At 43.0% G+C, this 12,247-nt stretch overlaps 1 protein-coding gene across 4 annotated transcripts in view; it reads left to right on the top strand.

The window, feature by feature from the left end:
• LOC137357517 (polyunsaturated fatty acid 5-lipoxygenase-like) overlaps nucleotides 1-11,713 on the top strand; it is a 44,244-nt gene extending 32,531 nt beyond the window's left edge. For all 4 annotated transcript variants that reach the window (XM_068023877.1, XM_068023878.1, XM_068023876.1 and 1 more), the window contains 6 exons: nucleotides 2,225-2,311; nucleotides 3,784-3,953; nucleotides 6,113-6,234; nucleotides 6,693-6,793; nucleotides 9,500-9,670; nucleotides 11,380-11,713. In XM_068023877.1, the coding sequence (XP_067879978.1) occupies nucleotides 2,225-2,311; nucleotides 3,784-3,953; nucleotides 6,113-6,234; nucleotides 6,693-6,793; nucleotides 9,500-9,670; nucleotides 11,380-11,556 (828 nt within the window). In that variant the 3' untranslated portion in view covers nucleotides 11,557-11,713. The remainder of the gene's footprint in view (nucleotides 1-2,224; nucleotides 2,312-3,783; nucleotides 3,954-6,112; nucleotides 6,235-6,692; nucleotides 6,794-9,499; nucleotides 9,671-11,379) is intronic.
• Nucleotides 11,714-12,247: the final 534 nt, after the last annotated feature.

The following is a 12,247-nucleotide window of genomic DNA, read 5'->3' as shown; positions in this document are numbered from 1 at the left end:
ACCACTTCCTCTCTCCCTGTTTATCACATCCAGTACTTCATGCCCCTCTTCCTTAACTCCAATATCTGCATCGTCCCCTCTTTTATGAAGACAGACTGTTATGACCAGTTGAGAGACTCCACAGTTGAGAGAGGGGTCCAGGGGTTACCCCTCAGCCTTTGCCTGGTTTAACCATAATGGTTTAATTTTAAAAACACCGTGTTTTAGCTCCCCTTCAGTGAACCCTTGTTCACTGCTTTCCAATTGTAAGGCAAAGAAATCAGACAGGTTTTCTTAAACTTCCACCTTTCTTGTTTAAATCTATTAACCTTAAACTCTAATCCGGTTAATGAGTACGAATACACAACGAGACCACGCTAGCATGCATACGTGATAAACCCACGCAGATAGAGACAGAAAAAGTAGAAAGAATAAAGGGGGAAAGTTTGAGGCAACAGTTCTGTTGTGATGACAGTCCTTTGAGTTCAATGTGGAGTCTTTGGTTGCTGGTAAGTCTTGTTTGTTGGGGCCCAGTGCACGCTTTAACTTGTTTTGATGTAGGAGTCTTCTCTCTCGAGTTTTAAGTGACTTCGGTGGGTCCGGAGGCTTGTGAGAAAGTGAGAGCGCCAACCAGGAGAGAGGCTCACTTGTTCCAGGTTCAGTTGCAATCTGCAGTCTGACTTCAAACTGTCCTGTGTTTAGTTCAAAAGCCTGGACCAGCAGGTTAGTCATGTGACCAGCTGAGTTAATCACTCCTGCGTTTGTGGATTCTTATCATTTTAACAGACCCTGGAGTGCAAGCTTCCTTACACGTTCAATGTCTGGTGAGCAAAATCTATTTGGGTTAATTGGATCTGGGCGTAACTGCTTTGTCTCCAAAAGCACTGTCTGTTAGTATGCAAATGTCCTCCAGCCAAATGTCTGGTGATCTCTCTAAACAAGTCATTTCTTCACTCCAGCAACAGTTTAAAATTAATGTTCATATGACAAAATTAATGTGCCTCATTCTTGGCAGGTGGGGGGGGTCTTCATGACAGACACAAAATATTCCTTAAGAACAATACCGACATCTTCCGCCCCTACACATAGGTTACCTTTTGGTATTTTATGGGCCCTACTCTTTCCTTAGTTATCCTCTTGCTCTTAATGTATTGATAAAACATCTTTGGAAGTTACACAGTATGCCAGTTTTGGAACAACATATCTCATCTGTTTTCTTCAAAAATGAGCAAGTAATCTGTCCAAGTTTTTTTTTTGTCTATAACAGAGCTCTGAATTTATAAAAAAAAAAAATCCCTTTTATCTTTTTCAGTTAACCGCTGCGTGTGTGTGCGCGCGAAAAGGGAACTTTAAAAATTTTAAATCTGTGTGTTTGTTTTACTTCATTAGTTAAGATTTGTTTTATAATCTGATAATTTTGTTGATTAAAGAAACCTGGTTAGTATGTTCTATTCTGGGAAAAAGGGTATATAATTGACTGTATTAATAAGTGGCAAATTTAAAATATGTTGTGACCTGTGGAGAAGTGGGACTAGGATAAGCAGTGCATTACTCACGCCTCTGGTTAAAGCTTTCATCGGACTGACCTCGTCAAGCAGCAATTATCTAGATTTTGGCATGCAGAAGATCCAATGTAAGATTCTTTCTACATTGCATCAGTTGAATGCACCAGTTACAATTATGAATTCACGACCTGGCTTTGCAGACCAAATTTACATGGCAGAACATTTGCAAGATCTTAAGGAATGGGAGCAAAAGTCAATCACATGGTCCCTTGAGCCTGCTGCACCATTCAGTAAGATCATGGCTGATCTTCTGTCTCAGCTGCACCTTCCTGCACTGTCCCCATATTCCTTGATTCCCTTAGTGTCACAAAAGTCTATCAGTATTGAATATGCCCAATGACTCGGCATCCCCAGCCCTCTGAGGTAGCAGATTCCAAAGATTCACAACTACAGCTGAACTTTACGATGGCTGTGTTGTGGAGTCGTCAGCCAGGAGAAATGGGGATGGCTGTCTGCTTTTTTTTCCATAGTGTCTTAACTGGTGAAAGACGTGACGTGAATGGAAAATGATTTGATTCTTTGAGATTCTGTACAAAGGCACTGAATGGTTTATACTACAGCAATTCTCTTTATGCAGTGAATGTCCTTGGACCCACTTGAATTCCTTCTCTTAGTTTGATTGTTCAGGACAAGTTATATTTTTCTGTTTCCAATTGCAATGATCTGTGTTCATGTTTTAGCTTCTAATTCCTCATGTGAGATATACGATGCAGATAAACCTCCAAAGCAGACTGAGTCTGATAGGTAGAGACGGAGCTTTCAGCAAAGTGAGTCCTGCTTTACATAATCTCTGTCCTGCCTTCTCTTATGCACTTCAAATATATTTTGGTCAATTTTGTGCTCATTATGGTGAAGAATGTTAATGCTGGGATGTTCAAATGCTTTTGATTTCAAGCACCCAAGAGTAGGTTTTCTGATCAAAGTCTGATTTTTGAGGTGCAACCCAGCTGGGTATTGGGTGATCTGTTGTGCGGAATCTTCACCCATTTCTTGCTTTGTCAGATTTTTGCAATGGGTGCAGGAAGCTTCTGCCAGTTTGTGCTTGAATGAGGTTAACGTTATGTCTTTAAAGTTGTCCATGCTATTTTCTGCCATTTTCATGGTTTAACATATTTCCGTATTACCTGCTCACATGACCTGGACATCCAGGGTTGCTAGGTGCTGAGTTATATACCACAGTTACGTAAAATAGGTAAGAGAACGGCAAAATTGTCCAGCCAAATCTAAGTCATTCTTCAGTTTCCACCCACCCCCACTGCTTGTCACTGGATGTTCAGGGGCATCCATGGCAAATGGTGTGGTGAAGCTTCTTTTTAACACAATATCTGCCATACTGTCACAATCTGTTTGTCCCATGAGAATCCCCCTGTACCTCTGCTTAGTTTTATCACCAAGTATTTACAGCACAGAAGCAGGCTATTCGGTCCAATAGGTTTGTGCTGGTGTTTATGTTCCACCCTACTTCTTCACCCCCCATCAACATATCCTTTCTCCCTCATGCACTTGTCTAGCTTCCCCTTAAATGTAGCTCTGTTCTGTTAAAAGCAAAATATTGCGGATGCTGGAAATCTGAAATAAAAACAAGAAATGCTGGAAACACTCAGCAGGTCTGGCAGCATCTGTGGAGAGAGAAGCAGAGTTAACGTTTCAGGTCAGTGACCCCTTTGCTCCTTGACCTTCTGGCCAGCTATTCTGTGACCGTGTCCTATCTACACCTTCTCCTTTGTTATCTCTTGCTCCACCCCCACTTTGCTTGTTTAGTTTAGTTTAGAGATACAGCACTGAAACAGGCCCTTCGGCCCACAGAGTCTGTGCCGACCATCAAACATCCATTTATACTAATCCTACACTAATCCCATATTCCTACCACATCCCCACCTGTCCCTATAACCTTTTACATTCCTTATAACCTTTTACATTTCTAATATTTGCCAGTTCTGAAGAAGGGTCACTTCGTGTTAGGAAATAAGCTTATTCTGGGCACAAAGCAGAACAAAATTGATCCCGTTGTGTATGACATAGGTACTCTGCTCTGTAAGATAGTTAAATGCTATCTTGAATGCTCATTCAATATTTGTTTTGTTCTTTTGAACTATGGCACCTCATGCTGTGGTCTTCTGTCTTTCATCTGTTTCTCATTAAAATAAACATTGTTTACAATCCTGTGTCCATCTCATCTCTGAACAAGTCTGACCTGTCAACAAATAGGATTTAATCGTCTCTCGTGTTTCCTCCAAAGGCATTTAGTATTGGAGCTGAGGGTCAGCTTGTGCTATTTTCGAATGAATTCCAAGCCATGACATACCAATCACTGTGCCTACCAGAAAACTTGGAGAACCGTGGAGTCAAAGAACTAAAGGATTACTATTACAAGGATGACGGCCTGCTAATATGGTCTGCAATTCACAAGTAAGTTATAAATTAGGGGTCTTCCAGGGAGGTGTTTGAGAATGGAAAGCTCCCAGGGCCCTGTGTTTAGGCAGTAGTCACTGGCATAATTAAAAGGTCAGTGGAATGTTTGCCTTCTTCACAAGGGGAACGGCATACAAAGGGGCAGAAGTAATTCTACGTTGGAATGAAGCTGTAATTCGATTGTACCTGGAGTAACTGCATTCAGTTCTGGACACTGCACATCAGGAAGGATATATTGTCCTTGGAGTGTGTGTCGTGCAGATTTGCCAGAATGATACTGGAGCTAAAAGGGTTAAATTATGGGGGTAATCTGCAAAGATTTGGCTTGTACTCACATAAGCGTGGAGTAGAATCTTGGAATGGTTACAGCACAGAAGGATACCGTTAAGCTCATCATTTCTGTGCAAGCTCTTTACAAGAGCAACTCACCTAGTCCCACTCCTCCATCTTTTCCCCATAGCCCTGCATTTTCTTTTCTCTTCAGTTAATCCAGTTTCTCCACCTCTCCTCTCCACACCAAATGTTATCCATGACAGTGAAGTTGACCTATGAGAGGATATGAGCATTCGACCTCTGCAACTCAGATCCAGTGCATCGAAATAGTTATTTGGGTTCCCAATAAATGCTGACGAGCATCTATTGACCAATTTAACAAGATACATTAAGGTGACTAAATTCTTCAACTGTTGGACAAGTTATTCAAAAGGGATGCTGAGGACATACTCTGTTAATATCAATGCATCAACTGGCGTCTCTTCCACTTTTTAGTCTCAGTATTGACTCAAGTCAGCACTGAACCAAAGCCAACGAGCCAGTACTTTAGGTTGATAATGAGACTGCCACGAGACTTATTGATCACTTAGTTGGAGACGGCGGACTGGTTACTGAAAGTCAGCAGAAAGGAAAATTAATGACCAGAAGTGAAGGTTGATAAAGCTTTGAAAAATAGAAACTCAATACTTTCACTGCAAGTTAGGCAATGTACATTCATTCCAGAACAAAGTGTTGCCAGTTCAGAAGTGTACTTCTGTACACTGGTCTCTCTAATTATAGAAAATCGAGCTTAAGATGATTTTGAAGCTAGCTGCATCAAGCCTTGTGATGAATTCGCAACAAGTTTCAGGTTCTAAAGTTTATTGGAGAATCCAGAAATAAGTTTCCTGTAGGATAAAGCATCAGCAGATTTTCATACTTTAAGCAGGTAAGGAAGCAGCTTAGTAAGGAAGATATAGGGTGATCTAATTGTGGTGTTTAAAAGGGTTAAATGATTTGATAAAGCAGATAGAAACTATTTCCTCTAGTGGGAGAGTTCAGAAGAAAGGGGCATGACCTTAAAATTCGAGCTAGGCCATTCAGGTGATGTCGGGAAGCACTTCTTCACTCAAAGCATAATGGACATCTGGGGCTGTCCGAAAAAACTCGAGGATCAGCGGTCAATTGACAATTTCAAAACTGAGATTAATAGATTTTTGTTAGGTAAGGGTTACAGAACCAAGGTAGTTAAATGGAGTTATGATACAGCCATGATCGAATTGGAGGAACAGGCTTGCAGAGCTGCATGGCTCCTCCTGTTCCTATGTTCCTATTCCTATGATAAAATACTTTTCACTTGCCTGGTTGGATGCAGCTGCAACAACACTCAAGAAGCTCAACACCGTCCAAGACAAAGCAGCCTATGTGATTGGCACTTCATCCACGCATCACAAATGCCCATTCCTCCACTGAATACAGAATACGCTGCAGCAACTCACAAAGGCTTCTTTGGCTTAACCTCCTAAACCGTGGCCTCCCCCAACTGGAAGGATAAAGGTGGCAGGTGCTCAGTGATGCCATCACTTTGGAGTTCCCCTCCAAGTTGCACATCATCCCCACTTGAGACATGCATTGGCCATTCCTTTGTGGTCACTGGGTTAAAATCCTGGGGCTCCCTACTTAGCAGCATTGTGGGAGCACTGTTGCCACACGGTCTGCTATGGCTCCAATAGACAGTTCACCACCACCTTCTTGGGAAAACTAGGGGTCGAAAATCGGTGATGACCATGCCATTAATGCTCACATCCCTCTAATGAATTTAAAATCCCTGAAGGCTGCGCTTAACGTGTAAAGTGTTTTTGCACTCATTATACTGATTTTTAACATCTGAATATGACCTTCAGGTTTGTCACCAAAATTGTGATGTTCTACTATGACAATGATCAGCAAGTAACGGATGACCCTGAGCTTCAGGCCTGGATAAAGGACGTGACTGAAGTTGGATTTCAAGATCTTAAAAACTCAGGTAAGTGAATGTGAACATCTGTTCTTTAAGAAATCATGGAATCTTGCAGCACAGGAAGAGGCCATTCAGCCTATCAGGTCTGTGCTGGCTCCTTGAAAGAGCAGTGAATCTTTGGAATTCTCTCCCCCAGAGAGCTGTGGATGCTCAGTCGTTGAGAATATTAAAGACTGAGATGATTGATTTTTGGGCACTAAGGGAATTGAGGGATATGGGGTGGAGTTGAGGTAGATCAGCCATGATTTTGAGTGTTGAAGGAGGCTTGAGGAGTCCTGTGGCTCCCTTTGACTTGCTTTTGTGCTCATAATGCTGAATGGCATTAGTGCCGACGGGTGGAACTCCCGTTGCTCAGCACTCCCAGTGCATGTATAGCCCAGGTAGTTGCAGAGTGAAGCTCCCTTAGTTTGCTCTCCGATGCATCCTGTCAGCTTTATTTGCCAAACGGTGTCTCTCTCTTTCAGGAATTCCGACATCGTTCTGTAAAAGAATGGAACTCTGCAAATTTCTCACTATGATGATCTTTACCTGCAGTGCCCAGCATGCAGTCGTGAACAGTGGACAGGTAACTCTTTCACATTGGCAGACTTTCCAACAAAAAGACAGAGAGCGCGAAGGAGAGAGTGAGAGAGGTAGAGTGTGATGATAGAGGAACAGTCAAAAGGAGCAGGAGGCAGAGGTGGAAGGGCAACCATGCTTGCGGTGGTGGCGGGCAGGAGAGAGGATATTGGCGAGAGAGAGAGACAGATCTGCACACTATATTGCATGTGGGTAGTGATCTGAACTCTGGCTGATTATTGACCTTTTTTGGGTCACCAGCTGCGATCAAAAGCTTGAGAGTGATTTAGTTGGAAACCGGGATCTCAAATCTGAACAAAGCAAGCTACATGGGTATGAGGAGTGAGTTGGCTAAGGTAGATTGGGAAACTAGATTAAGAAATATGACAGGTAGATCAGCAATGTCATTTAAATAATTCATAATTTGTAATAAATATACATTCCCTTCAAAAATAAAAACCCCATGGGAAAAATGGTCCAACCGTAGCTAGCAATAGAAGTTAAATAGAAGTTAAATTCGATTAAAGGGAGGCTTATAAAGTTCCTAAAAAAAAAAGGTAGTAAGCATGAGTTTTGAGAGAATTTTTAAATTCAGCGAGGGATGACAAAGAAACTGATAAAGAAAATATAGGATATGAGGCTAAACGAGCAAGAGACATTGTAAATTGTAAAAACTTTTATTTGTATGTAAAAAGAGATTAGTGGGAGTAAACGTGCATCCCTTAGAGGCAGAGACAGGAGAAATTATAATGGGGAGTAAGGAAATGGCAGAGATATTAAACGCATGCTTCGTATCTGTCTTCATGGTAGAAGACAGAAAAAAAAATTCTGGAAGTAATAGGGAACCAAGAGTCTCTTGACAATGTGGGGCTCAAGCATGTTGGCATTAGCAAAGCAATAGTATTGGAGAAATTAATGGGACTAAAATAGGACATCTCCTGGACCTGATGGCCTACATCGTAGGCTTTTAAAAGAGGTAGCTGCAGAGATAGTAGATGCATTAGTTTTGATCTTCCAGGATTCCGTGGACTCTAGAATGGTCCCTGTGGATTGAAACGTAGCAAATGTAACTCAAGAATGGAGGGAGAGGGGAAACCGGGAACTATGGGCCAGTTAGCCTGACATTACTAGTAGGGAAAATGCTAGGATTTTTTATTATGGACATGGTAACAGGGCACTCAGAAAACCATAATATGATTGAGCAGAGTCCACAAGGCTTTATGAAAGGGAAATAGTGTTTGATGAGTCAGACTTGTTTAAGGATCTAACTATTAGGGTGGATAAGGGGGATCCAGTGCATGTAGTGTATTTGGATTTTCAAAAAGCATTTGCTAAGGTGCCCCACAAAGTTATTACACAAAATTAGGGCTCATGCGATTGGGGATAATAGCATGGATTGAAAATTGGACAGCAAAGAGAGTAGGAATAAACAGGTCATTTTCAAGCTGGCAGGCAGTGACTCGTAGGATACTGCAAGGATCAGTGTTTGAGCCACAGCTATTGACAATCCATTTCAAATACTTAGATGAGGGGACCGCGTGTAATGTATCCAGGTTTGCAAAGTTAAGTGGGAAAGTAAGCAGTGAGCAGAATGCAAAGTGCCTGCAAAAGGATTTAGGTGAGTTAAATGAGTGGGCAAGATAAAGGTGGATGGAATATGAAGTGGAGAACTGTGAAGTTATCGTCTTTAGAAGGAAAATTGCATATTTATATGGTGAGAGACTGGGAAATATTAGTATTCAGAGGGATACAAGTCGTTTTGTACTCAAATCAAGAAGTTAACATGCAGGCACAACAAGAAATTAGGAAATCACATGGTATATTAGCCTTTATTGCGAAGGGATTGGCGTATAAGAGTAAAGAAATCTTACTGCAATTATATAGCGTCTTGTTGAGACCATACCTGGAGTACTATGTGCAGCTTTGTTCCCCTTACCTAAGGAAAGATATACTTGCCTTAGAGGGAGTGCAACAAAGATTCACTAGATTGATTCTTGGGTTAAGAGGATTGTCCTATGAGCAGGGATTGAGTAGACTGGCCTCTTTCCGAGAGTTTAGAAGAATGAGAGGTCATCTCATTGAGACATGAAATTATTCAGGAGCTTGATGGAGTAGATGCTAGAGTTTGTCCTGGCTGGAGAGCCTAGAACTAGGGGCCGCAGTCTCCGAATAAGAGGTCGGTGATTGAAGATTGAGATGAGGGGAAATTTCTTCACTCAGACGGTTGTGAATCTTTGGAATTCTCTATCCCAGAGGATGCTCAGTCATTGAGCATATTCAAGACTGTGGGTGTTAAGGGTTCGAGGGACATGGGATAGTGCAGGAAGGTGGAGTTGAGGTAGATGATGTTGAATAGCAAAGCAGGATCCATGGGCCAAATGACCTACTCCTCCTGTTTATGTTCTTGTGTTCAAATGTGTGTGCTAATGGGACAAGTGAAGAAACAAAAGATAGGTGTTGGTTTGTTGGTTCATTACTGCACTCTCTTCCTAAATTTGGCTGCAGGATGTAAACTCGAACCAACTTCAGTGCACAAGGTGTCTACAGGCAAGTGAGCCTGTGCAGTGAGCAGCAGTGCCTGGGAGAGTAATCACAATAATCAAGAAGCTATGAAGCATTTTGCGATAGTCTGAGATTGGGAGAGATGCTGCGTAAATGAAATTTCTTTGTCTTTCTATCTGAGTGAATTTGATTTTCCTTCTCTGTCAAACAGTATGATTGGAGTGCTTGGGTGCCCAACTCGCCGTCCTCAATGAGGAAACCGCCACCCAAAGCCAAGGGGATGGTGATCATGGAGCACGTCATGGAATCCTTGCCAGATATCGCCCAGTCCTGCAGCCAGATGGCACTTAGCTGGGTCCTTACACGTTCACAGCCTGGAATGGTAAGGAATTGACCTGTTAACTCAGCAGCAGTAACTTGCTTTTATGTAGTGCCTTTTTTTTATTCTTTCATGGGATGAGGGCGTCGCTGCCCAGGCCAGCATTTATTGCCCATCCCTAATTGCGCTTGAGAAGGTGGTGGTGAGTTGCCTTGAGCTGCTGCAGCCCTTGGGGTGTAGGTACACCAACAGTACTGTTAGGAAGGCAGTTCCAGGATTTTGACCCGGCAGCAGGGAAGGAGCAGCGATATAGTTCCAAGTCAGGATGGAAACTTGCAGGTGGTGGTGCTCCCATGTATCTGCTTTCCTTGTTGGTGGTAGAGGTCTCTGGTTTGGAAGGTGCTGTTGAAGGAGTCTTGGTGCGTTGCTACTGTGCATTTTGTAGATGGTACACACTGCTGCCACTGTGCATTGGTAGTGGAGGGAGTGAATGTTGAAGATGGTGATGGAGTGCTGATCAAGTGGGCTGCTTTGTTCTAACGTAGTAAAACATCCCGAGGCGCTTCACAGGAGCAATTAACAAACAGAATTTGACACTGAGCCACATAAGGTGATATTAGGACAGGTGACCAAAAGCTTGATCTAAGGGGTAGGTTTTAAGGAGAATCTTATAGAGTCATAGAGAGATACAGCACTGAAACAGGCCCATCGGCCCACCGAATCTGTGCCAACCAACAATCACCCATTTATAATAATCCTACATTAATCCCTTATTCCCTACCACATCCCCACCATTCTCCTACCACCTACCTACACTAGGGGCAATTTACAATGGCCAATTTACCTATCAGCCTGCAAGTCTTTGGCTGTGGGAGGAAACAGGAGCACCCGGCGGAAACCCATGCGGTTACGGGGAGAACTTGCAAACTCCCACACAGGCAGTACCCAGAACCGAACCTGGGTCGCTGGAGCTGTGAGGCTGCGGTGCTAACCACTGTGCCGCCCCAAAGAGGAAGAAAGTCAGAGAGGTTTAGGAAGGGATTTCCAGAGCTTAGGGACCCAGGCAGCTAAAGGCGTGGCCGCAAATGTTTGAGTAATTTATATTGGGAATGCTCAAGAGGCCGGAATTAGTGGAGCACTGAGATTTCAGAGGGTGGATTACAGCGATGGGGAATGCTGAGGCTATGGAGGGATTTGAAAACCAGGATTAGATTTTTAATATTGAGGCATTGCTTGATCAATAACCTCTGTAGGTTAGTGAGCACAGGGGTGATGGGTGAACAGGACGTGGTGCAAGTTAGGTCATGAGCAGCAGAGTTTTGGATGATTTCAAGTTTATGGAGGGTACGACCTGGGAGGCCAGTCAAAAGTATGTTGGAATAGTCAAGTCTAGAGGCAACAAAGGCATGGATGAAGGCTTCAGCAGCAAATGAGTGGAGGTGGGGTCAGAGTTGGACGATGTTAAGGGGGAGATATAGACGGTCTCAGCGATTTACACGGATGTGTGGTCGGAAGCTCATAGGGCACGAAGGGTGTTGAACAGTCTGGTTCAGCCTCGGACAGTTGCCAGGAACAAGCTGATGCAGTGGGTTAACAACTCAGATTGCAGGGAATAACATTACCTCAGTCCGCTGGATGCAAGAACCCTGCATGAAATGAGTTTCAATCTTGCCCCTGTTCTTTGTGAGCATGGACCCCACACTGAAGCCACCCCAATTTGTGACTCTGTGCCTGTACCCGACTGAATACAAACCATTTATTTTTTTATGCAGAAAAAACTTGGTGATTATGAGGAGTATTTCTCCGAAAAGGCGGTGAAGGATATTATCAAGGAATTTCAGGAAGAGCTGAAGACAATCGATCGCAAGATTCAGGAGCGCAACGAGAGCCTGGACCTGAAATACGAGTACCTGCGTCCCGTGAACATTGAGAACAGCATCACCATCTAATGAGCAGAGTGTCCAGGCTCAGGGAAAGGTGTGCAGATGCCTTCAAGATCCCTGATGGTTATCTGGGGCAGTTACTTACTTATTATGGAGGGTGGGGAATGTCAAGGGTCATATTTTGTTAAAAGTGCCATTCCCAGTATGTTTTAAATAAAACCATGTTAGGATTATTGTGATATAATTGTTTATCTGCATCCTCAAGCTCTGATGTGACTCACCCTAACGTATAATTTCACCTCCAGTATGTCTGGAAACATGTGGAAAGACAATATACATAGTCTTACATAATATTTACAGCACAGAAACCGGCCTTTCGGCCCAGCAGGTCCATGCTGGTGTTAAATTCCACCTGACTCTCCTCACATCCCTCTTCATGCAACCCCATCTACATATCCCTCTATTCCTTTCTCCCTCCTATTCTTGTCTAACTTTCCCTTAACTGTACCTCTGCTGTTCGTCTCAACCACTCCCTGTGGTAGCAAGTTCCTTATTCTTGCCATTCTCCTGAATTCCCTATTGGATTTATTAGTGACTATCTTATATGTATGGGGTGATAATGACCAGATAATCTTTTTGTAATGTCAATTGAAGGATAAATATTTGCAGGACATGGGGGAGATCTCCCTTGCTCATCTTCAAACTAGGGAATTTTTAGTCTACCTCAGAGTGGCCAGGGTCCTCAGTTTAATGTCTC

The sequence above is a fragment of the Heterodontus francisci genome, chromosome 48, assembly GCF_036365525.1.
Source record: "Heterodontus francisci isolate sHetFra1 chromosome 48, sHetFra1.hap1, whole genome shotgun sequence".
Lineage (NCBI taxonomy): Eukaryota > Metazoa > Chordata > Chondrichthyes > Heterodontiformes > Heterodontidae > Heterodontus > Heterodontus francisci.
This window is presented reverse-complemented; position numbering and strand designations above follow the sequence as displayed.